This window comes from Pan paniscus, chromosome 9, assembly GCF_029289425.2.
Source record: "Pan paniscus chromosome 9, NHGRI_mPanPan1-v2.0_pri, whole genome shotgun sequence".
Taxonomy (NCBI): domain Eukaryota; kingdom Metazoa; phylum Chordata; class Mammalia; order Primates; family Hominidae; genus Pan; species Pan paniscus.
This window is the reverse complement of record NC_073258.2, coordinates 49238475-49265229: the sequence shown is the minus strand read 5'-3', so window position 1 is coordinate 49265229 and position 26755 is coordinate 49238475. Positions and strand designations below refer to the sequence as shown.

General features: G+C 39.7%; 1 protein-coding gene and 1 pseudogene across 5 annotated transcripts in view; one reads left to right on the top strand and one right to left on the bottom strand.

Annotated features, from left to right (window-relative positions):
• CSTPP1 (centriolar satellite-associated tubulin polyglutamylase complex regulator 1) overlaps positions 1-26755 on the bottom strand; it is a 220960-nt gene that overhangs the window by 97099 nt on the left and 97106 nt on the right. For all 5 annotated transcript variants that reach the window (XM_008968125.6, XM_034932501.3, XM_008968124.3 and 2 more), the window contains one exon: positions 8548-8678. In XM_008968125.6, the coding sequence (XP_008966373.2) occupies positions 8548-8678 (131 nt within the window). The remainder of the gene's footprint in view (positions 1-8547; positions 8679-26755) is intronic.
• Positions 9847-25357, top strand: LOC112441171 (ATPase Get3-like; annotated as a pseudogene).

The following is a 26755-nucleotide window of genomic DNA, read 5'->3' as shown; positions in this document are numbered from 1 at the left end:
CAACTTCTTAAATAGCTCTTCATTTTCATGGTCATTTCTGTTATATTGTAATAGTCTCCTAACGGGTCTATGCTTTCACTTTTACCTGCCTTATATTTTCCATGCTTTTGTCTGTGTTACATGTGAAAATACCACACAAATGGAGAAGATTCTACTAACTTCAGGAGAAATTTTTTATTTTCATAGGGTTTTGGGGGAACCAGTGGTATCTGGTTTACATGAGTAGGTTCTTTAGTGGCGATTTGTGAGATTTTGTTGCACCCATTACCCAAGCAGTAACAATGAACTCAATTTGTAGTCCTTTATCCCTCACCCCCAACCCATCCTTTCCCCGGGTCCCCAAAGTCCATTGTATCATTCTTATGCTTTTTAGTGCACACAAAGCCCTTCGTAACCTGGGGTAGCACGCACAGCAGAGTTGTTAAGAATGTGGACTTTGTGGGCTTGAGAGTGGTGGCTCACACCTGTAATCAGCACTTTGGGAGGCTGAGGCGGGTGGACTGCTTGAGCCCAGGAGTTTGAGACCAGCCTAGGCAACATGGTGAAACCCCATCTCTACAAAAAATACAAAAATTAGCTGGGTGTGGTGGTATGTGCTTGTATTCTCAGCTACTAGGGAGGCTGAGGTGGGAGGATTGCTTGGGCCTGGGAGGCAGAGGTTGCAGTGAGTGGGCAACAGAGTGAGACTCAGTCTCAAACAAAAAAAAAAAAAGAAAAGAAAAGAAAAGAGAAAGTGTGAAAATGTGAACTTTGTGAAGATGTAGGTTGGAATATGAGCTGTGCTACTTATAAACGCTGTGGCCTTGTGTGAGTTACTTAATTCTCTGACTCTCAGTTTCTGATTCTTTTTCTTTTCTTTTTTTTTTTTTTTTTGAGACAGAGTCTCGCTCTGTTGCCTAGGCTGGAGTGCAGTGGCATGATCTTGGCTCACTGCAACCTCCACCTCCCAGACTCAAGCAATTCTCCTGCTTTAGCCTCCTGAGTAGCTGGGACTACAGGCATGCACCACCACACCCAGCTAATTTTTGTATTTTTAGTAAAGAAGGGATTTCACCATGTTGGCCAGGCTGGTCGCAAACTTCTGACCTCAAGGATCCACCTGCCTCGGGCTCTCAAAGTGCTGGGATTACAGGCATGAGTCACCGCGCCCAGCGGACTCTGTGTCTTAACATATAAAACAGGATAGTAATCATATCAACTCATATGTTTATTGTGTGGATTAAATGAATGAATACATGTAAACATTTTGCTCAGTGTATGGCACATAAAAGCATTCCGCATTATCTCCTATTGACTGTGGTAGTGTTTCCTTATTATGTGTTAAATACTGGCCACAATGACTTCTTACCACTTTCCAAAGGAACCGTGTTGTTTCATGTTATCATACTTTCAGAAATCGTGTTCCCTGTTTTTAGAACGTATTCCTTATTTGCTTAACAGCTTTCTACTGCTCCAAGATCCATCCCAACTGTCTTTGCTCCTTTATAGCCTTCACCCGCTTCTATAGAATTGACTATTTTCTCCCTTGTGCTATTATGGAATCTTATGCGTGGCTCTAAAAATCACCTGTACTCTATGGAGACTATTTCTACACCACTCAGGTTTTTTTTTGGCAGAGAGGGGGCGGGGTTGAATTAAGAATCTAGTTTATTTCTTCTAAAAAAAACGGGATAGATGTACAGAATGTGCAGGCTTGTTACATAGGTATACGTGTACCATGGTGGTTTGCTGCAACTATTGACCTGCCCTCTAACTTCCCTTCCTTCACCCCCCAGCCCCCCAACAGGACCTGGTGTGTGATGTTCTCCTCCCTGTGTCCATCGTGTTCTCATTGTTCAACTCCCACTTATGAGTGAGAACATGCAGTGTTTGGTTTTCTGTTCCTGTGTTAGTTTGCTGAGGATGATGGCTTCCAGCTTCATCCATGTCCCTGCAAAGGACACGATCTCGTTCCTTTTTATGGCTGCATAGTATTCCATGGTGTATATGTTCCACATTTTCTTTATCCAGTCTATCATTGATGGGCATTTGGGTTGGTTCCTATGCTACTATTTCTTCTCCTAGAATAAGAGCTCCTTGAGGGCAAGTATTGTCACTTACTCATTTGTATTTCCAGCCTGTCATGCAGTGTTGATGCATAACACGCTGAAGCAATAATACAGCCTGGAGTCAGACTTCATGGCTTCTCCTGGCATTGGCTTTTTCATTGACTGGGTGTGTGACCTACAGCAAGTTATTTAATATTCTAAATCTGTTTCATTTTCTATGCAAAGGAAATAATAGCATCTACCTAACACATAGGGTTGTTGTGAAGAAAAATGAGATAATCTACATAGAAGCACTTAATACATGTTAATTGCTATTATTATCATTTTCACTATATTGTATTTTTCATGTCTAGAAATTCCATTTGGATCTTTTTAATATCTTCCACTAATCTCCTAATCATATTCATGTTTTCTTTACATACTTAAGCATATTTATATGATTTAAAATAACTATTTTAAGGTCCTTGTTAGTTAATTCCATCATCTCTGTCATTTCTGGATCTGTGTTTCTATTGATTAATTTTTCTCCTGGTTATGGGCTGTATTTTCCTGCTTCTTTTAATGTCTGGTAATTTTATTTTGTTTTGTTTTGTTTTTGAGACAGGGTCTTACTCTATTGCCCAGGCTTGAGTGCAGTGGTGCGATCACAGCTCACTGCAGCCTCAACTTTCCAGGCTCAAGCAATCCTCCCGCCTCAGCCATCTGAGTAGCTGGGACCACAGGTGTCACACCTGGCTAATTTTTTAAATTTTTTGTAGAGACAGGGTTTTGCTCTGTTGCCCAAGCTGGTCATGAACTCCTGGGCTCAAGTGATCCACTTGCCTTGGCCTCCCAAAGTCCTGGGATTGTAGGCATGAGCCACCATGCCTGGCCTGTCTGGTAATTTTGAATTGGATGTCAGACTTTGTAAATTTTGCATTGCTGAATGCTGGATTTTGTTAAATTCCTTTAAAGATTATTGAATTTTGTTCTTATATAGCATTAAATTACTTGCGGATCAATTTAATCCTTTTTGCTTTTAAACTGTTGAGAACTCTACCCAGTGCCCGGTGTGTTTTGAGGTCTCTTCCCTACGGCTGGTAGAAGTTTGAGTTATCCTTAGCCCCTTGTATACTCCAGAAACTGTTTGGCCCACTGTTTTCTGGTGGTTCTTTTTCCAGCCCACACATATGCAGAATTTGTAGCCAAAGATTCTAGAGCTCACTGAACAACTTCTTCCTCTCTTGGATTCTGACCTGTAAATTCTGGCTGCTCCAGCCTCCCTAAACCCCAGTCTCTGCCTCCTCAACTCAATAACACTGCTAAGCTCTTTGACAATCTCTCTCCCTATACTGTTGCTTGGAAACTGGCTCTCAGAATCCACAGCCCCCACTGCCTATTGCCCAATGTCTGAAAACTGTTGTTTCAGATATGCTGATTTTCTCATTGTTAGTGGCAAGAGGGCAATTCCCTTAGTGGATACTTCTTCACAGATAGAAGAGGAAGTACCTATCATTATTTTATCAAATGAAATATATATATGTATGTATGTGTATATATGTATATATTGAAAATTAAATTCTAATTGAAAATAAACTTGGAGAAGGCACTTTTGAGCCGATATCCCTAAACAGAAGTAAAGATTTACATTAAGAGAATATCAATCTTTGCCAGACTTAGAAAATTCAGATTAATATTCCTATACAGAAAAAATTAGCAAAGTGAGAAGTGTAATTTTAAAGGCTTTTAAAATTCTAATATAACTTTTGCTTCCAAGAGTCTAAAGTTGCTTAGATACCAAGAGGTTTGTTACAGTCTTCATGAGATTATCTAAAATTTGGACAAGATAATTAGCATCAGTACTCAGTCATGCAGAAAAGATATCATATCCTGTACTTGCTAAAAACTGGAATAAAATATTTTTTGTCAAAAGGGACCAGGTCCTTAGAGTTCTACAGGTGGCTTCATTTTTAGATATGTTATGCTCTTGTTTTGCTACCTCCCAGAAGAGTTACTTTCCACTTGATAATGCTGAAGTATGCACATGACATTCTAAGGAAGTTATATCTGCAGAAGAATAATGCAGTAGGAGTTCCACTGAGTAGGTAGGTACCTGGCATTATAATTGATAAAATGGGGCTTAATAAATCCTTTCCTTTAGAACCTTGCCTCCAAGAGTTTTCACTAATTCCGGATTAAAATTGGAGATTGACACATTCTGGTTTAGAAAGATGTTCTGGAGTTTCCTAGAAAAAGCTGAGAATACATTAAAGCTACTTAACCAATTATTTTAGGAACACCTAGACACAGATGTTGCATTTAGTCTAAGAAATCTGAGGCTGTCTGATTAAGAAGCATAACAATAAACAGCCAGCATAAAATCTAGGTCTTGTTTATGGCACAAGGAGAAACTGGGGGAATTTGGAGCTGCTTATTCTTAGCAGCTGGATGAGTCACTGGCAGCTGCTATTAGAAAGATAAAGAAACCCACATCTGCTAAGAGTCCAAATGCTATATGAATCCCCCGTGATAGTAAATACATTCTTGAAGAGGCCCCACTTCTATATCAGGAAAAAAGTTAAGGCTATCTGAAGACTGTTTTCCATAGTTATCTCCATATGTTCTATCACAGAAACTAGCTCTAGCCATATTCTTCAATATACAGCTGACCCTTGAACAACACAGGTTTCAGCTGTGCAGGTCCACACTTTTAGGTGGATTTTTTTCAACCAAATATGGATCGAAAATACACTATTCTAGGGATATGAAGCCCTGTATATGGAAGATTGACTTTTCACATATGAGAGTTCCACAGGACTAATGTAGGCCTTGATTATGCGTGGATTTTGGTATAAACAGGGGTCCTGGAACCAATCCCTGCATAGACTGAGAGACGACTGTACTAGGTGGTCTAAAACAAATATTTGCTGACTGAGTGAGGGACTGGGAAAGATAACCTCTGATAACATAGCACGAGCTTTACCTATATACTCACAGTTCCCAGTTTTGTTTACATAGAGACCAATGGAATAGTTTTTCTGAATTACTTAACTTAAAATTGAGTCCACATTGGTTTTTGCCTATTAGTGCATTTATTCTGTAAGGGAAATGATACGATCCTCAGTACACTAAGTACTTCTTTCATAATACTGTAATGGAGATGCATGATCTCCAGAGTTATATGTCAAAGAGGCAATGATTGAAGTAAAAATAGTAGAAATAGCACATCAGCATATTAGTAAATCTGGGTTCTATTTCTAGCTTTGCTACTAATTCACCATGAAATCTTTCTGCAAGTTACACAATTTCATTATTTACAAAATGGGCACAATAATACCCACTTTACCTATTTCTTAGGGCAGTGGAACTAATAAGATATTTGGTGGAAAAGTTTTAGAAAAGATTTAGTAACTACATATAAAAGTTTAATAGCTATATATTTAGTAGCTATTTAGAAAAGTTACAGTTTCATAGCAGTAGCATTGATTAGAGCATGGTGGGGAATCTCATAAATTCAAAAGCAGGGAGACTACCTATTCACTGACTATAACCTCAGTGGGGAGGGGAGGGGAAGGGAGGAGAGGGAGAAGAGAGGAGGAAGGAAGGAAGGAAGGGAGGGAGGGAGGGAGGGGAAAGAAGGAAGGGAGGGAGGGAGGGAGGGGAAGGAAGGAAGGGAGGGGAGGGAGGGAGGGGAAGGAAGGGAGGGGAGGGAGGGAGGGGAAGGAAGGAAGGAAGGAACGAAGGAAGGAAGGCAAGAAAGAAGAAAGAAAAAGAAAAGCAAGCAAGCAAGAAATTGTCTTAAAGGTATTTATGAAAACACATAATATGAAAGTAGGAGACCAGGCATGGTAGCCCACGCCTATAACCCCAGCACTTTGGGAGGCTGAGGTGGACGAGTGGCTTGAGCCCAGGAGTTTGAGACCAGCCTGGATAACATAGCGAAACCCCAACTCTATAAAAAATAGAAAAATTAGCCACACATGGTAGTGCACAAATATATTCCCAGCTACTTGAGGTGGGAGGATCACCTGAGCTTGGAAGGTCGAGGCTGCAGTGAGCTGAGATTGTGTCATTGTATTCCTGCCTGGGTGACAGAGTAAAACCCTGTCTCCAAAAAAAAAAAAAAAAAAATTGAAATTTATTCTGTGGCTATTACTTGAAGGCTTTTAAAAAATATTCTTACCCAGTGGCCCAAGCCAAAAACTTGGAAATTACCACAGTCTTCTCTCTCATCTTAATGCCAAATCCAATCACCAAATCCTATGGATTCTATCTCTGAAAGTGCCCCTTCCGTCTCCATACTGCCTTAGTTTTGGCTCTAATCTCTCACTCAACTACTACCAGACTTCTATGTTCCTTGTCTCTAGTCTAGGCCATCTTCTACACTGCCTTTTGAATGATCTTTCTAGAGCTCAGATATCACCACACCACTCTCCTATCTAAAAGCCTTCAAATAAGATGGGGCATGGTGGCTCACATCTGTAATCCCAGTGCTTTGGGAGGCTGAGGCCTTGAGCCCAGGAGTTTGAGACCAGCCTGGGCCACACAGCAAAACCCTGTCTCTACAAAAAAATTTAAAATTAGCTAGGTATGGTAGGCATGTACCTGTAGTCCTAGCTAGTTGGGAGGCTGAGTTAGGAAGATCACTTGAGCCTGGAAGCTCAAGGTTATAGTGAACTATGATCATATGATCATGCCACTGCACTCCAGCCTGGGCAACAGGGTTTTTTTTTTTTTTTTTGAGACGGAGTATTGCTCTGTCACCCAGGCTGGAGTGCAGTAGTGCGATCTTGGATCACTGCAAGCTCCACCTCCTGGGTTCACACCATTCTCCTGCCTCAGCCTCCCGGGTAGCTGGGACTACAGGCGCCCGCCACCACACCCGGCTAATTTTTTTGTATTTTTTAGTAGAGATGGGGTTTCACCACGTTAGCCAGGATGGTCTCGATCTCCTGACCTTGTGATCTGCCCGCCTTGGCCTCCCAAAGTGCTGAGATTACAGGCATGAGTCACCGTGCCCGGCTGCAACAGGGTCTTTAAAAAAAAAAAAAAGCCTTCAAATAATATCCAGAGAATAAAATTTAACTTTTTTGTTTGTTTGTTTGAAGCAGGATCTCGCTGTCACCTAGGCTAGAGTCAGTGGCATAATCATGACTCACTGTAGCCTCAACCTCCCTCAGCTCAAGTGATCCTCCCACCTCAGCCTCCCAAGTAGCTGTGACTACAGGTATGTGCCACCACACCTGGCTAATTTTGTTTATTTTTTTGTAGAGACGAAGTCTCAGTATGTTGTCCAGGTTGGTCTCAAACTCCTGGGCTCAAGTGATCCTCCCACCTTGGGCTCCCAAAATGCTGGGATTACAGGTGTGAGCCACCACATCCAACCCCAATTTCTTTTCTTTTCTTTTTTCTTTTTTTTGAGGCAGAGTCTTGCTCTGTCGTCCAGGCTGGAGAGCAGTGGCACGATCTCGGCTCATGGCAACCTCTGTCCCCCAGGGTTCAAACGATTTTCATTCCTCAGCCTCCTGAATAGCTGGGATTATAGGAGTGCGCCACCACACCTGGCTAATTTTTGTATTTTTAGTAAAGATGGGGTTTCACCATGTTGGACAGGCTGGTTTCAAACCCCTGACCTCAAGTGATCCACCTGCCTTGGCATCCCAAAGTGCTGGGATTACAGGCTGAGCCACTGTGCCTGGCCCAATTTCTTTTTTATGGCTAAAAAATGATCTTTCAGCAGCTCCATTATTTCTTTACAGTCTCATCTCCCCTAACCTCCTTCATAAACTCCACACAAACTCTAGACACCCTGATCTGTTATGTAAGTATTCTAGGTTCTTTTGTGCTTCAGCATATGTTCTACCTAGGATGCCCTTCTCTCCTTTATCCATGTGAATGATTCCTACTCTTCCTTCCCAGCTTAGATCAAACAGTCAGTTCTAAGGAGAACCTTCTCTACTCCACTTTTCTCTCCCTTCTCTAACAACAGTATCCCCATCCCACCCCCATTCAGGAGTTTCTTTCTTCATATTCACATTATTCCTTGTATTTACTGCATGGCATTTTAATATCTGCCAAGAGCAAGGGCTGTGAAGTCAGACTGCCTGGGTGTAAATCTGGGCCCAGAATTTACTATGTAACCTTGCCAAGTTACTTAACCTCTCTGATCCTCAGTTTCATTAGTTACAAAATGGGGATTATGGTATCTACCACAGAGAGCCCTTGTAAAGATAAATGAGTTACTACATGTAAAGAGCTACACTTGGCTCTTAATAGGTACCATTAGTGATGGTAGTGGTAATAGTAATATCTTTGACATAAACCAGACAACTCCTCAAAAGTGAGGTATTCTAAATGCCTTGAATAGCATGCATTCAAACAATATTTATAGGAACAAAAGAAAAAGTTTGAAAGAGAGAGAGAGGAAAAGAGAGAGAGAAAGAAAGAGAGAGAGAAGAAGGAAGGAAGGAAGGAAGGAAGAAAGGAAGGAAGGAAGGAAAAAGAATTTGGGAAGACTTACCGCCATTTTTGCCCACAGTTCGGAAGCATCTCCAGAAGGCCCGTAAAAATGATACCCTATTGTGGGGGGTGGCTTGGACGAAGCTGAATTCTCGAAAGAGAATGTGTGTTCCCTGGCATACACTGTTAAAACTGCAAAGAGAAAAGTCAAGAAATCATTGTTAGATGGAATCCAGAAGGCTGGAATCAGAATGAAAAATTGAGACCAGAGAGAACCACTGCCAAAAACGGGGAATTTTTCTCCCCAACAAAACTCTGAACTCTAGATTAGACCTAGTCCTTCTATGGGGAAGTCTCTTCATATAACCATACCTTTCCGAAAACTCTTGGAGGCCAGTTCCTCTGAGTGCTTCCCACCTTCCACAGTTACACACAGAGGACATCTGAATCAGTCATTAGAGCATCGCATATGGAGGAAAGCCTTTTAGCCTCTAACTGGATGACACTGGCACTCATATCTTTCTTTTTGGAGAATACTTTTCCCTCTACTGCATTTGGAATTAGGTTTCCTTAAAGATATTATTTCTGGGCTGGGCGCAGTGGGTCACGCCTGTAATCCCAGCACTTTGGGAGGCCAAGGCGGGTGGATCACTTGAGGTCAGGAGTTGGAGACCAGCCTGGCCAACATGGTGAAACCCTGTCTCTACTAAAAATGCAAAAATTAGCTGGGCATGGTGGCGTGCGCCTGTCATTCCAGCTACTTGGGAGGCTGAGGCAGGAGAATCACTTGAACCTGGGAGGTGGAGGTTGCAGTGAGCCGAGATCATGCCACTGCACTCCAGCCTGATCAACAGAGTGAGACTCAGTCTCAAAAAAAAAAAAAAAAAAGAAAAAAGATATTATTTCTGTACTCTCCCTGGCCTATACCAGCTGCCATAAGGATGACATGGCTATGGGGACATAACTGGAGTGGCTGTTCCAGTTTGGGGTGGTTTTATATATCTCTCTGACAATAACCCCAGAGACAAATCCCATGTGCCAAAGGATATAAAGGGTCCAAACAGAACAAGAAAGGAAAATAGAAACAAGGGTATAAAGTGGCCCCTAAATGAGAGTATGAAGCAAAGCCCCAGGGCCCAAGTGAGTCATTGTTTAAGCTGGGCCAGGGAAGGGAAAAAAATATACTCCATTGCCTTTGGGTTTTCCTGCCAAAGAAATAAAGGCTGTAGAGCCTGGTGTAATCTAAAAGTGGAAATTCCACCAAAGAATAGGCAATTATCCAGTAATCATCCCTACCAGAGCGAACTTTAGGTTCCAGAAAACTTCTAAATTCCCTGACAAGTAAATCAGGAGTGGAAACATGTTAATCTTTGTGGAGAGGCAGACATTAAATTTGAAGATGGCAAGCAATGGGAGGAACGATGGTAATTCCAAATGCCAGTTTTCATTTGTTGACCACATAAAGGGGGGGAAAAATCTGACTCTGAATGGAACAGGAAAAAATTTCAGGAGGCATCTATTCCGTTTCCCTTCTCCTAGACCAACTTCATGGGAAAGTATCTAACTTGTCTTTAATATAGAGTGTGTTTTCATTTAGAATAAAGTTAGTTCCTTCCTAATAGTAACAGCACTGTATGAAAAAGCAAATTATATACTCTTCTCCTTTCATGGAGAGCTAGCATAGAAATCTACTTCTAAGACACCCTGAGGAAGTATGCGGACATCACCTGGCAAAAGATTAGGTTAGAAGAGGGGCTTTCAAAAGCAATGAAAGTGTTAACCTAACCATGCAGTGCTATTGTCTTAAGGAAAGGAAAATAAAAAATACAGCAAATGAGCTGTTATAGGTAAATGCAGTAGGCTACATTTCCAGCAAATGAAGTCTGAAATGATAATACTGTAGCCTAAATTTATGAAACTGTCCAGCAAAAAAGTAGTCCCAAAGCGTGCTTCATATTCTAAGGGGGAAAAAGCTGATGTCTAGGTCATGGTCTAGTGAAATTATAGCTTTGGTATAGCTTTTAAAGACCATCTCAAATGCCAATTTTGTGTAAAGTCTTTTCCTGATTTTATCTCCCATGCCCAATTTCCATCGTATCTCACTTAAAACTCTCTAACAGTGCTCACAATTTGCTACTTTGTTTTAAAGTTACTGGACTTTCTCCTATTAGACTGTCAGTTCTATGGAGTAAGCACTTAGGCTGTACTCATCTTTGCCTCTACTATATTACCTAACTCATTACCTAACTGATAGTTACTCATAAATATTTGTGGAAATTGATTTAGAAAGATAAGAAAGACAGGTAAGTGATGCCAGGTAGAATGTATCTTTGAAGCTAGCCACACAGGAAATATTGAAAGTCTATATCTTATTAATTTTTCTAAATTCCAGGCTTTGAGTCTGATATTTTTATTATAATATTGCAATACCAGCTTTATTTTGATTGGTATTTTCCTGGTGTATCTGTTTCTGTGCCTTTAATAACCCTTCTAGGTCATTTTGTTTATGTATATCTCTTGTAAATAGCATATGGCTAGATTTTGCTTCTCTACCCAACCTTACAGTCACTATATGTTAACGAGTAGCTTTTCAGTGTATCTGATTAATTTCTGACCTGATATCTTATTTTGTCTTTCCCATTATCCATTCTTCTTTCCCTTTCCCCACCTTCTTTTCCCACCTTCTATTGTGTTAGTAAAGTTTTGTTTTGTTTTAATTCTTTTCTACCCTCCCTGTTAGTTTGGAAGCTATAGACAAAATCTATAATCTTTCAGTATTAAAATTTAACATAATCAGCCAGGCATGGTGGTGCATGCCTGTAGTTCTACTCAGAGGCTGAGGATGGAGGATCGCTTGAGCCCAGCAGTTTGAGTCCAGCCTGGGCAATATGGTGAGACCCCATCTTAAAAAATTAACATAATATTTATCTACATTGTTTTTCCCCAGACATTGTCTCCCACTGTCACCCAGTCTGGAGTGCAGTGGCCCCATCTTGGCTCACTGCAACCTCTGCCCTCCAGGCTCAAGCATTGATCCTCCCACCTCAGCCTCCCAATTAGCTGGGACCAAAGGCATGCATCATCACACTCAGCTATTTTTTTGGATTTTTAGTAGAGATGGGGTCTTACCATGTTGCCCTGACTGGTCTCAAACTCCTGAGTTCAAGTGATCCACCCATCTCAGCCTCCCAAAGTGTTGGGATTACTGGCATGAGCCACCGCACCTGGCCTATCTACATATTTTTGAAAATGTCTGAAAATACTCATTATCTTTATAACTCTCCAAAACAAGACAATGGGCCAGGCATGGTGGCTTATGCCTATAATCCCAGCACTTTGGAAGGCTGAGGTGGGTGGGCTGCTTGAGCTCAGCAGTTTGAGACCAGCCTGGGCAACATAGTGAAACCTTGATTTTATGAAACATTACAAAAATTAGCCGGGCATGGTGGTGCATGCCTTTGGTCCCAGCTACTTGAGAGGCTGAGGTGGGAGGACTGCTGGAGCCTAGGAGGTCAAGGCTGCAGTGAGCTGTGATCGCACCACTGCACTCCAGCCTGGGTGACAGAGCAAGACCCTGTCTCAAAATAAATAAACAAACAAAATAAAAATAAAAATAAAACAAGACAAAGCCCAAAGCACACTTTCTATAACTTATGTGCAGTCTTCCCATCTTCTGATATTATTTTTTAGAATGTGACTAGAATCTATCTCTTTTTAAATTGGAAAACTTTTTTAATGTGGTAAACTATACATAATATTTATCATTTAACCATTTGCAACTGTACAATTCAGTGTCATTAAATATATTCTCAATGCTGTGCAACCATGAACACTATCAATACCCAAAATTTTTCATCATCCCCAACAAAAACTCTACATCAATTAAACAACAACACCCCCTTCTGCCCACCCCCCAGACCCTCATAACCTCTATTCTACTTTCTATCTCTATATATTTGCCTATTCTAAGTACCTCATATAAGTGGAATCATGTAATATCTGTCATTCTGGCCTATTTCACTAAGAATAATATCTTCAAGGGCCGTACATGTAGCATGTATCAACATTTCTTTCTTTCTTTCCCTCCTTCCTTCTTTCCTTCCTTCATATTTTTTAAATAATAGAGACAGGGTCTCCCTATGTTGCCCAGGCTGGTCTCAAGCCTTGAACTCCTGGCCTTAAATGATCCTTCAACCGTACCTTCCCAAAGTGTTGGGATTACAGGTGTAAGCCACTGCAGGGCCATAAATTTATTTTCTTTTTAAAGCAGAATAATATTCCTTTGTATGCATGTACCATCTATTGTTTATCCATTGATCTGTTGATGGACCCTTGGGTTACTTCCACCTTTTGACTATTGTGAATAATGCTGCTATGATTTGTATACAAGTATCTGTTTCAGTTCCTTCTTTAATTCTTTTAGATGTATACCTACAAGTGCAATTGCTGGGTCATATGGTAGTTATAGGTTTAACCTTTTGAGAAACAACCGAACTGTTTTCCAGAGCAGCTGTACTATTTTACATTCTCACTAGCAATGCACAAGGGCTCCAATTTGTCCACCTCCTCAGCAACACATGCTATTTTCCTTTTTAAAAAACAGCCAACCTAGAAGGTGTGAAGTGGCATCTTATTGTTGTTTTCATTTGCATTTTACCAATGACTAATGATGTTGAGCATCTTTTCATGTGTTGGCCATTTGGATATCTTCTTTGGAGAAATGTCTCTTCAAGTCCTTTGCCCATTTTTAAATTGGGTTGTTTTGTTGTTGTTGAGTTGCAGGAGTTCTTTACATATTCTGGATAGTAATTCCTTATTGGATATATGATTTGCAAATATTTTCTTCTGTTGTGTAGGTTGTCCTTTCACTTTCATGATAGTATCCTTTGATGCACAAAAGTTCTTAATTTTGATGAAGTCCAATTTATTTATATTTTTTGTTCCTTATGTTTTTGGTGTTATATCCGTGAAATAATTGCTAAATTTAATGTTATGAAAACTGTCCCCTGTTTTCTTCTAAGAGTGTTGTAGTCCAAATTTCATTCTTTCACACGTGGATATCCAGTTTTCCCAGCACCATTGGTTGAAAAGACTGTCCTTTCCCTATTGAATTGCACCTTTGCAGGAAATCAAATGACCATATATGTAAAGATTTATTTCTGGGCTTCCTAATCTATTCCAGTGGTCTATATGTTTGTCCTTATGCCAGGGCCATAATACTTGAATTACTGTGGCTTCATAGCTAGTTTTATAGTTGGGAAGTTTGAACTTTCCAATTTTATATTCTTTTTTCAAGATTGTCCTGGCTATTCCATATGATTTTGAGGATTAGCTGCTTCTCTCAGTGAAAAAGCCTATTTATTTTGATAGAAATTTTGTTGAATCGCCAGGCGCGGTGGCTCACGTCTGTAATCCTAGCACTTTGGGAGGTCGAGGCGGGCAGATCACCTGAGGTCAGGAGTTCAAGACAAGCCTGGCCAACATGGTGAAACCCTGTATCTACTAAAAATACAAAAATTAGCCAGGTGTGGTGGCGGGCACCTGTAATCCCAGCTTTTCTGGAGGCTGAGGCAGAAGAACCGCTTGAACCCGGGAGGTGGAGGTTGTAGTGAGCTGAGATTGAGCCACTGCACTCCAGCCTGGGAGACAGAGTGAGACTCCATCTCAAAAAAAAAAAAAAAAAAAAGAAAAGAAATTGTGTTCAATCAACCAGCCTGACCAACATGGTGAAACCCCATCTCTACTAAAAATACAAAAATTAGCCGGGCATGGTGGTGGATGCCTGTAATCCCAGCTACTCAGGATTCTGAGCAGGAGAATCACTTGAACCTGGGAGGTGGAGGTTGCAGTGAGCCGAGATCACGCCACTGCACTCCAGCCTGGGTGACAGAGTGAGACTCTGTCTCAAAAAAAAAAAAAAAGAAAAGAAAAGAAAAGAAGAGAAGAGAAAAGAAAAGAAAAGAAAGAAAAGAAAAGAAAATTGTGTTGAATCAGTAGATTGCTTTGGGTAGAACTGACATGTTAACAGTGTTACATCATCCTATCCATGTACTCAGGGTGTCTTTCTATTTATTTAGCTCTTCTTTAATTTCATTCAGCAATGTTTTATAGTTTTCAGTGTGCAAGTCTTTCACCTCCTCAGTTAGACTTATTCCTAATAGACTAAATCTTTTGGATGCTCTTTTAAACAGAATTGCTTTTCTTAATTTCCTTTTTAGATTGTTCATTGATGGTATATAGAAACAACTGATTTTTATGTGTTGCTCTTGTCCCCTGCAACTTTGCTGAATTCATTTATAAGCTCTAGAAGTTTTTTTTTTTTTTTTCTTTTGGTGGATTCTTTGGGATGCTTTTTATGCATAGGACCATGTAACCTGTGAATATAGTTTTACCTTTTACTTTCCAATTTGGATGTCATTTATTTCTTTTGATATCTACCTTTTCCTTTTTTTTTTTTCCTTTTTTAAAAAATTCACCCCCATACCTACAGGACAATATACCTTTTTAAATGTAAAAATTACCACTTTAGGCTGGGAGTGGTGGCTCACGACTGTAATCCCAGCACTTTGGGAGGCTGAGGCGGGTGCATCACGAAGTCAGGAGTACAAGACCAGCGTGGCCAACATGGTGAAACCCCGTCTCTACTAAAAATACAAAAATTACCCAGGTGTGGTGGCAGGTGCCTGTAATCCCAGCTACTCGGGAGGCTGAGGCAGGAGAATTGCTTAAACCCGGGGGACGGAGGTTGCAGTGAGCCTAGATGGCACCACTGCACTCCAGCCTGGGCGTCAGAGTGAGAATCCATCTCAAAAAGAAAAAAAAGAGAAAAAAGAAAAAAATGACTACTTTTAAAAAATCAATAATTAATTAAGTTTACCTACATTTATCAAATCAATTTTCATGCTCACTACTGTTTCCCACATTCTGCTCCTTCACTCTTGGTTCAATTATTTCTTGCTAAAGAAATAAGATCCATAATCCTTTAATAAGATCCATAATCACTTATCTGAAATCCTGGGACCTTTCTGGTTTGGAAGTGACAAATTTTGAGATTTTATAAAGGTTGCACAAACCAGATGTGATATAACACCTTCAGCAGGGTTGGGATAGCACCCCATGGATTCAAACATATTAAAGTCTCCACAGTGAAACATATAAGTATTCACACTAAGTGGGATAAACAAAGACCAAAATTAGCCCATGAACTAGTTCAGGTCAAGTTTGCCCCACAAATGAGGTTGCTGAAAACTTACCAAACGACAACTTCAGGTTTTCAAAGCTTTTTTTGAATTGTGAAATTTATTAATATACATAAACCTGTAGTTCTTTCAGCAAAAGCCTGTGAGTGGTAAATGCTCTCAGTTTTCATCTACCTCAAAATATCTTTATTTTACCTTCTGGAATGAAATTTAATTCAGTGGAGAATTCTGGTTGTTACTTATCTTCTCTCAGCACTTTAAAGATACCACCCAGTTGTCACCTCGCACCTATCACTGATATCAAGCAAACTGCTGTCAAACTCCTGCCATTCCTTTGGAGTTAATCATTCTTATAATTCATATAAACAATTTTATTTATCATTAATGCAGATTCTACAATGTATCTACCATGTAGGTTTATTTTTATTTATCTTGCTCAGTACTTTAAACTGACTTCTGTTTTTTGTCAGTTCAGGAAAATTCTCAGCCCACATATACATTTTTTGAGACAGGATCTCACTTTGTTGCCCAGGCTGGAGTGCAGTAGCGTGACCATAGCTCACTGGAAGCTTGAACTCCTGGGTTCAAGTGATCCTCCCACCTCAGCTTCCTGAGTAGCTGGGACTACAGGTGCACACAACCATGCCTGGCTAAACTTAATTTTTTTGTAGAGATGGGAGCTCGCTATGTTGCTCAGGCTGGTCCTCAAGCAATCCTCCTGCCTCAGCCTCCCAAAGTACTAGAATTATAGATGTGAGTCACTGCACCCCCCAATTCTTTTTAAAATATTGCTTCTTTGCCATTCCCTATATCATTTTCTTCTGTTTCCTATTAGATATACATTGTAGCTTTTTAATGCCTCTTACCTGTCTTCATAGTTTTTTATCTCTTTATGTTATACTTATTATCTTTTAAATTATTCATTCTCTATTCTGTCTGGTCAGCCTAAGTAATGCAGATTCTACAATTCTGCAAGATTCACGTGACTGCGCTCCAGCCTGGGCAATAATGTGAGATCCTATCTCAAGAAATACACACGTATATATATTGGCTGAGAATTTTCCAGAACTAACAACAACAACAAAAAACAAAACAGAAGTCAAAGTGCTGAGTAAGATAAATAAAAATAAACTGTCCAGGAGCGGTGGCTCACACCTGTAATCCCAGCATTTTGGGAGGTTGAGGCGGGTGGATCACAAGGTCAGGAATTTGCGACCAGCCTGGCCAATATGGTGAAACCCTGTCTCTACTAAAAACACAAAAAAATTAGCCAGGCGTGATGGTGCATGCCTGTAATCCCAGCTACTTGGGAGGCTGAGGCAGGAGAATTGGTTGAACCTGGGAGGCGGAGGTTGCAGTGAGCCGAGATCACGCCACTACACTCCAGCCTGGGTGACAGAGCGAGACTCCATCTCAAAAATAAATAAATAAATAAAAATAAACCTACATGGTAGATACATTGTAGAACCTGCATTATTCAGGCTGACCAGACAGAATAGAGAATGAATAATTTAAAGATAATAAGTGCCTCCCAAGTAGCTGAATCTACAGGCGCATGCCACCATGCCTTTTTATATCTAGAGACAGGATTGTAGAGACAGGGTTTTGCCATGTTGCCCAGGCTGGTCTCAAACTCCTGGGCTCAAGTGATCCACCCACTTTGGCCTCTGAAAATGCCAGGATTACAGGTGTGAGCCACCTCAACCTGGCCTCAAAGTCAGTTTTAAATGTTCAACTATTTTTGTTTTCTCTGGAGTAAATTTATGTTTATTGGGTTTATTGACTGTCTTTCTCAACATCAGTGTTCCTCATGTATTTTAGAATTTCAGCGTATAAGTTCATGTGAAGTGGGAGGTTTCTACTCTCTCTTGTGGACAGACCCTAGTCCAGAACCAGGTCTTGTATTGGATGGCTTATGGCTCCATTCCTGATATTAGGGATATCATACAGATTGTCACTGTACCCCTAAGGAGGTTGGACCACTAAGACCTGGCTGTAAGGCTGTCTGCTTCCTCCCACACCTCAAGGTTTTTGTTTTTTTAATAGACGGGGTCTCACTATGTTGCCCAGGCTGGTCTCAAACTCCTGGCTCAAGGGATTCTCCTGCCTCAGCTTTCCAAACAGCTGGGGCTACAGGTGTGCACCACCGCACCTGGCTAAACCTCCAGGTTTTATGTAAGCCATTTCTCAGGTAGCAGTCATAACTTTTTTTGAGTCTTTCTTAAAGTGGTGGAGGCAGAAGGGGCTAGCTCCAGTCTCCTGCACGGTGTGTATAACATTTTGAGTCTCCACCATTCAAGAAATGAGCTTTCAGTTACCTACGCCTTCTGAATCCAGAGCACAGGAGGCATGTGGTTACAGTCCCACTTACTGCATTGTGGTTTAGTGAGTTCCTAGTCAGATGAATTTATATTAATTTTATACATGGCTATGTCCTTAAAAATCTTAGAAAATTTTATGTATCATTACCATGTGTATGAAATGAATAAGAGGCCCAAGTCATGAACACAGCAAGCCATCATGACCAGAAATCCAAAACAAACATTTGACCTACCAAGCTTAAAAATGCATATTTGCACTAATTTTTCATTGTATTTGACTAAACTACAAAGTTCTTTAATAGACATTAATCTTTCCTCTAAAGTAAAACAAAAAAGTTCCTAAAAATATCTTAAAGGTCATACAGAAGTACACCATATGTCTGCCATAAACAGATTTTGCCAAAATGAGTATTCAAATTTCATTGAGCAATTTTTTTTAATCTTTAAGTTGTTGAAGTTTTTCCTTGAAGATTTTAATTTTTAAAAATTTTGACATATTGTAATTTCAAATTTACCAAAAAGTTATAATAGCACAAAGAATTCCTGAATATCCTTTACCTGGATTACTCAAATGTGAATATTTTGCTACATTTACTCTCACTCACTCTCTTCTCTCTCTCTCTCTTGCTCTCTCTCTCTCACACACACAGACATATAAGTACATATGTATATACATATTATCATTTTTTGGAACTATTTAAGAGTAAGTTATAGACGTGACGCTTGTTTACTCCTACAGTATTTCAAAAAAAAAAAAAAAAACAGAAGTCAAAGTGCTGAGCAAGATAAATAAAAATTAGGAAATAAGGAATTCCTAAAAATATTCCCTAAAAATAATGAAATCTTTCTTCCATCCATCCATCCTTCCTTCCTTCCTCTCTTTCTTTATTTTATTTTTTATTTTTTTGGACAGGGACTTGCTCTGTTGCCCAGGCTGGAATGCAGTGATGCAATCATAGCTCACTGCAATCATAGCTCACTGTAGCCTTGAACTCCTGAGCTCAAGTGATCCTCCCACCTCAGCCTCCTGAGTAGCTGGGACTACAAGCGCACACAATCATGCTTGTCTATTTAAAAAAATTTTTTTTTGTAGAGATGGGGTCTCACTTCCAGGCTGATCTCAAACTCCTGGCTTCAAGCGATCCTTCCACCTCAGTCTCCCAAAGTCAGCCTCCAAGAGCCACTGGAGCCTAGGTTTAGCAACATCATTGAGAAATGCAGCCTTAAGTTAAGTGGATCCTTGCTGGCGCAAAGGTGGCACGGGAAAGACCACTTGCAGTTGCAGCCTGGCCATCCAGCTATCAAAAGGGCATGAAAGTATTCTGATCATCTCCACAGACCTAGCCCACAACATCTCAGATGGTTTTGACCAGAAGTTCTCAAAGGTGCCTACCAAGGTCAAAGGCTCTGACAACCTCTTCACTGTGGAAATTGACCCCAGCCAGGGAGCAGCATAGCTGCCCAGTGAGTTCTTTGAGAAGGAAAACATGCTGAGCATGAGCAAGAAGTTGATGCAGGAAGCCATGAGTGCCTTTCCCGGCATCAATGAGGCCATGAGCTATGCTGAGGTCATGAGGCTGGTGAAGGGCATGAACTTCTCAGTGGTGGTGGTTGACATGACACTCAGCAGATCAAGAACCAGATCAGCCCCTTTATCTAACAGACATGCAACGTTCTAGGTCTTGGGGACATGAACACAGACGTGCTGTCCTCCATGCTGAAGTAGACACTGTCCATCATCTACTTTGTCAGCAAACAGTTCAAGGGCCCTGAGTAGATTACCTGTATCATCTGCGAATGTATCCCTGAGTTCTATCCCTGTATGAGACAGAGTGACTGATCCAGGAGCTGGCCAAGTACAAGATTGACACATACAACATCATCATCACCCAGCTTCTCTTCCCCAACCCTGAAAATCCTGAAAGATATGTGAGGCCTGACACAAGATCCAGGCCAAGTATCTGAACCAGATGGAGAACCCTTATAAAGACTTTTGCACTGTGAAACTGCCACTGTTTCCCCATGAGGTGCAGGGGGCAGACAAAGTCAACACGTTCTCAGCCCTCTTTATGGAACCCTACAAGCCCTGTAGCACCCAGCAGCACCACTGCCAGCCCCAGCTGCTGCCATTTTACACCCAATCTTCACCTTCCCCACCCTCCAGGGCAGAGGTTACACAAATCCCTCCCCACCACCGCTGCCATAGTACAAGGGAGCCACTTGGGGAGCAGGTAGGTGTATGGTAGATGCACCTGTCATAAATAATTGAAGCATACCCTGAGAATGACCCTGTGGTCTAAGATGAATGTGTGTTCAGAGTTCTGAGTGAAGGAATTTGGGAATGGCCAACCCAGAGATTCATTCTTTATCTATGAGGAACATCTGAACCATCTGATCCATCCCATGGATCACAGGCCATACAGGGGTTCGAGGCCCTTTGTTTTGGGTTGGATGAAGGTTGCCAGGTGGAGATTGCCGGGGTCGGGGGGCTAAGTGAAAATGCTGTATAAACTGCATGCTTTTTTATAAGTGGTAGCAGTTCTCCTGTTCAGCATGCTGCCCACGGACTGCCCTGTATGTAAATCCCCTCAAAAAACCTTATGTTTCATTTGCTGGCTCCATGTCTCTTTTTCAGCCTCGCAAACATGGTGCCATCCCTACTGAAGTCAATAGGGGTCCAGCACAACAGGAAGCAGGGAGGGAGTCTATTCTCCTGGTGGGTGTAGAAGTGCTCTAGTTGCCCTCCCTGCCATCTCTCCCTGCCTCTTGCTCTTCATAAAATTATCTTAAACCACAAAATAGTTATAATGAAAATGATGTTAAATGAAACAAAGTTATTTGAAAACCTGTTGTACAGGTTACTTTGTAGAATGTACTTGAATTTGGGTGTGTCTGATGCCCCCTCATAATTCAATTCAGGTTATGCCCCTTTGGCAGGATTATCACAAAGGTGATGCTGAGTTCCTCTCAGTGCATCACATCTGGGGGCACTTGCTGATTAGTCTAATTACTGGGGATGTTAACTTTGATTCTTTGTTTAGAGCAGCATCTGCCAGGTTTTGCCACTATAAAGTTAGCCTTTGTAATGGATAAGTATCCTATGGGCAGACATTTTGAGTCTGTGGAAATATATAGTTACTCTTCAAACTTTCATTCACAAATTTTAGTATCCATTAATAATTGTTGCCAGAACCAACAATGAATATGAAGGTTTTGCCAAATGATGATCTTTTTCCAACTACGTCGTTTCATCTACATTTTTAAGTCGACCTTCTACAATAAGGAAGAGCTTTCCCTTCTTATTTATTTATATCATTGTGGACTCATGGATTCTTTATTCAATAGGTTATAATCCTTTACTATCATTATATATTTTTATGTTCAAATGATCCCATATTTTGCCATGGAAGCCCTTCAAGCTGACTTCTATGTCCTTTTGACACATCTACATAATTCTCTGATCACTTCCTTCCTTTTTTGATGAATAAGATGTTCCAGGATCATCTTGTTCTTTCCCTACTTCACCCTGGAGCCAGCATTTATCCAAGAAGCCCAGTTGTTTTTAGTAAAGAATAGGCTGGGCGTGGTGGCTCATGCCTGTAATCCCAGCACTTTGGGAGGCCGAGGTGGGCGGATCACCAGAGGTCAGGAGTTCGAGACCAGCCTGGCCAACATGGCAAAACTCCACCCCTCTAAGAAAAATTAAAAAATTAGCTGGGCGTGGTGGCACTCGCCTGTAATCCCAGCTACTCGGGAGGCTGAGGGAGGAGAATTGATTGAACCCGGGAGGCGGAGGTTGCAGTGAGCCAAGGTTGTGCCACTGCACTCCAGCCTGGGTGACAGAGAAGAGACTGCATCTCAAACAAAACAAAACAAAACAAAACAAAACAAAACAAAACAAATCTATGAGCTCACACTGATTCAATTCCAGTTCAACACTACAGGTTACATTCTATAATCTTCCCTTTCCATATCTGAAATGTCCTTTTTCTAAAGTGAGAAAAAGGCTCCTATTATCTATAACATATTTACTTATTTGCTTAATCCTAAAATGTACTGAGCTAGCTAACCCATTCCTCTGTGAAAAAGAAGCCTACTAATTAGAGTTTAATACTTGTTTAGAGTTGTTTTAGCCTGAGGGTATATAGTCCAAATATTATGTTCCTTAGATTAGTTTCTCCAACCCCCTGCAGTACGGTATATTATTCATTTGAAATACAATTTGCTTCACTTGTTTGTTTTCAATTTTAGAGTCTCCCCCAATCTTGTTGAATATATACATATATACATATAATGTATATATAATGTATATATACACATATATACATATAATGTATATATAATGTATATATATACATATATACATATAATGTATATAATGTATATATACATATAATGTATATATACATATAATGTATATATACATATAATGTATATATACATATAATGTATATATACATATAATGTATATATACATATAATGTATATATACATATAATGTATATATACATATAATATATTATATAATATATCATATATTACATATAATATATATAAAATATATATCATATATGATATATATGATATTATATATCATATATGATATAATATATAATATATATATAATATATATACTTACTCATGTAAATGAAATATTAACATAGTTCCAAAAGTAAAACATGGACAAAAAAAATTCTTAGATAAGTGACCTTTATATCTATCCCACTTTTATCTTTTCACTCCATTTCACTAACATCTTAGAGATAATGAATCTCATTCATCTCTGGTTTATTCTTCCTGTGTGCATATTTTTTTCTCAGATGAGCAGATACATGTATATACAGTTGACCTTTGAACAGCATGAATTTGAACTGTGTGGGTCTACTTATACATGGATTTTTTTTCAATAAATATATTAGAAATTTTGGAGGGATTTCAGCAATTTAAAAAAAACTCACAGACCAACTGTGCATCCTACACATATTGGAAAAATTTTTTAAAGTATGTCATGAATGCATAAAACATGTAGACACTAGTCCATTTTATCATTTACTACATTAAAATATACACAAATCTGTTATAAAAAGTTAACATTTAGCAAAACTGACACACACACTTACAGACCATACATGGTGCCATTCATAGTGGAGAGAAATGTAAGCAAACATACAGTATTAAATCATAACTGTATAAAATTAACTGTAGCTCATATTGTACTACTATAATAATTTCATTCATAGCCAACTCCTGTTGCTATTGCAGTGAGCACAAGTGTTGCAAGTATCTGCTTAAAACACCATGTGATGCTAATCATCTCTGCATGGGCAGTTCATTTCTCCAGTAAATTGTGTATCACAGTAAAAAGTGATCTCTCATGGTTCTCATGTATTTTTCATCGTGTTCAGTACAAAACCATAAACCTCAAATAACACCATCGGACCCATACGAAGTGTCACTAGTGATGCCGGAAGTGCTCCCAAGAAACAGAGAAAATTCATGACGTTACAAGATAAAGTTGAATTGCTTGACAAACATCATAGATTGAGATCTGCAGCTGTGGTTTGGCCTCCATTTCAAGATAAATGAATCTAATGTAAGGACAATTATAAGCAAAGGAAAGGAAATTCATGAAGCAGTTGCTGCAGCTACATCAACAGGCATAAAAACATTGCACTTTTGGTGAAATACTTTTTTAACTTGTCTTGAAAACGCAGCTTTTATATGAGTGCAGGATTTCTATAAGAAAGGCATATGACCCTAATATGATCTGAGAAAAAGTGAAGTCATTATATGACAACTTAAAGCAGAAGAAAGGTGAAGGGTCTAAAGCTGGAGAATTTAATGCCAGTAAAGGATGGTTTGATAATTTTAGAAAAAGTTTTGGCTTAAAAAATATCAGGATATCAGGGGAAGTAGCATCTGCCAACCAAGAGGCAGCAAACAAGTTTCCAGATGCCATTAAGAAAATTATTGAGGCAACCAGGTGCAGTGGCTCATGCCTGTAATCCCAGCACTTTGGAAGGCTGAGGTGGGAGGATCGCTTGAGCCCAGGAGTTTGAAACCAGCTTGGGCAACATGGAAAAACCCCATCTCTACCAAAAAAAAAAATTAGCCGACTGTGGTGGCACAAGCCTGTAGTCCCAGCTACTCAAGAGGCTGAAGCATGAAACTCACTCGAGCACAGGAATTCGAGGTGGTGTGAATTATAATCATGCCACTGGACTCCAGCCTGGGCAACACAGTGAGACCCTGCTCTAAAAAAAAAAAAAAAAAAAAGAAGCTTTTAAAAATCATTGAGGAAAAAGGATATCTTCCTGAGCAGTTTTTTAATGCAGATGATAAGGGGAAAAATGCCACAAAGGACACTTATTAGTAAGGAAGAGATGCAAGCACCAGGATTTAGGGCAGGAAGGGATGGGCTAACTCTACTATTTTGTGCAAACACAGTCAGGTTTATGATTAGGACTGCCCTTATCTATAAAGCTGGTAACCCCTGAGCTTTGAAGGGAAAAGATAAATACCAGTTGCCAGTTTTGGGTGTTGTACAAGAAGCCCTGGATAATGAGAACCATTTTTTCTGGACTGGGTTTCATCAACATTCTTCCTGAAGTCAGGATGTACCTTGCTGGTAATGGACTGCCTTTTATTTTTATTTTTTTATTTATATATATATATATTTTTATTATACTTTAAGTTCTAGGGTACATGTGCACAACATGCAGGTTTGTTACATATGTATACATGTGCCATGTTAGGAGATATACCTAACGTAAATGACGAATTAATGGATGCAGCACACCAACATGGACTGCCTTTTAAAGTTCTTTTGAATTGGACAATGTCCCTGGCCACCCAGAACCCATGAGTTCAACACCAAAGGTATCAAAATGGTCTGTAATACTTGCCCCCAAACACAATGTTTCTAATTCAGCCCCTAAGTCAGGGGGTTATAAGGACCTTTAAGGCCCATTACACATAGTACTCTATTGGAAAGGACTGTCAACGCTATGGAAGAGAATCCTGATAGAACATCAAGAAAGTCTGGGAGGATTACACCATTGAAGATGCCACTGTTGTTATGGAAAAAGCCATTGAGCCCCAAACAATAGATTCCTGCTGGAGAAAACTGCATCCAGATGTTGTGCATGACTTCACAGGATTTACGACAGAGCCAATCAAGGAGATCATGAAAGAGATTGTGGATATGGCAAAGAAGGTGGGGGAAGGGTCCCAAGATATGGATCTTGGAGAAATTCAAGAGCTAACAGACATCACACCAGAGGAATTAACAGAAGACAACTTGATGAAGGTGAGTGCTTCTGAACCAGTGCCAGAAAAGAAGAAGGAATAGAAGGGGAAGAAGACACAGAAGCAGGGCCAGAAAACAAACTGACATTAGACCATCTGGCAGAAGAGTTCCAACTATTCAAGACTGCTTTTGACTTCTTTTATGACATGAACTCTTCAGTGATACAGGCACTGAAACTAAAGCAAATGGAAGAATAATTGGTACCATATAGAAACATTTTTAAAGACATGAAAAGGCAAAAAAATCAGAAATCACCATGTGTTTTCATAAAGCTACACCGAGTGTGCCTGCCTCCCCTTCTACAATCTCCACCTCTTCTTCCCTGCCACGCTTAAGACAGCAAGACCAACTCCTCCTCCTCTTTCTCTTCCTCAGCCACTTAACATCAAGAAGAAAAAGATGGAGGTCTTTATCATGATCCACTTTAACTTAATGAATAGTAAATATATTTTCCTTTTGATTTTCTTAATAACATTTTCTTTTCTCTAGCTTACTTTGTTGTAGGAATACAGTATAAAATACATATACAAGGTATGTGTTAATCAACTGTTTTAATGCTATTGGTAAGGTCAATAGTAGACTATCAGTAGTTAAGTTCTTGGTGAGTCCAAAATTATATGTGGATTTTAGACTAAGTGAAGAGGAGAGGTCGGCACCCATAACCCTCATGTTGTTCAAGGGCCCATTGTGTTTTTATTTCCTCTTCCTCCTTATGCTACAAAAAGTAGCATAAAATAGATATCCTTTTGTCCAATTCACAGGGATCTGAATGTTTCTTTTTAAGCTATCATGAATAAGAAGTTCAGGAAATCTCTATGGATTATCTAGCCACAAGAGAACCAGAAACATCAAAATTAAAATTTTTTGGACTTGGCTGTGACATGAAAGTTAAAAAAATTTTTAAAATTAAAATTTATTTGTGAGTTATATATTTTTAACCTTACAAGATATAATTAAGATGAAATGGTCTGAAGGTGCTTCCATTTTCTTTAGTCAAATATGTTTGTATTAATTGTAAAGTCAACTCTCTCCAGAAGATATAATCATCTATGTGGCATACACTATTGGCTTTGTCTACAATACTGGCACTAAGTGATTATAATTAAGCCCTCCCATTTGCATCAAATGTGAAGGCTGTGTTCACAACAGTAGTAAAATTTGGTTTCACTGGAAATTAAAAAATTCTAAAGTAAAAAAAATGAAATGGGCTGAGTACAAATCTCTCTTAATTTAGTTTTGACAAAATAAATTCCATAGTTTTCCTATTTTATTAGCTTAATATTTGTCATGTTAATATTGGGTGTCAAAATGATTGAAGGATACAAAGTATTGATCCTGGGTGTGTCGGTGAGGGTGTTGCCAAAGAGATTAACTTTGAGTCGGTGGGCTGGGAAAGGCAGACCTACCCTTAATCTGAGTGAGCACAATCTAATTAGCTGC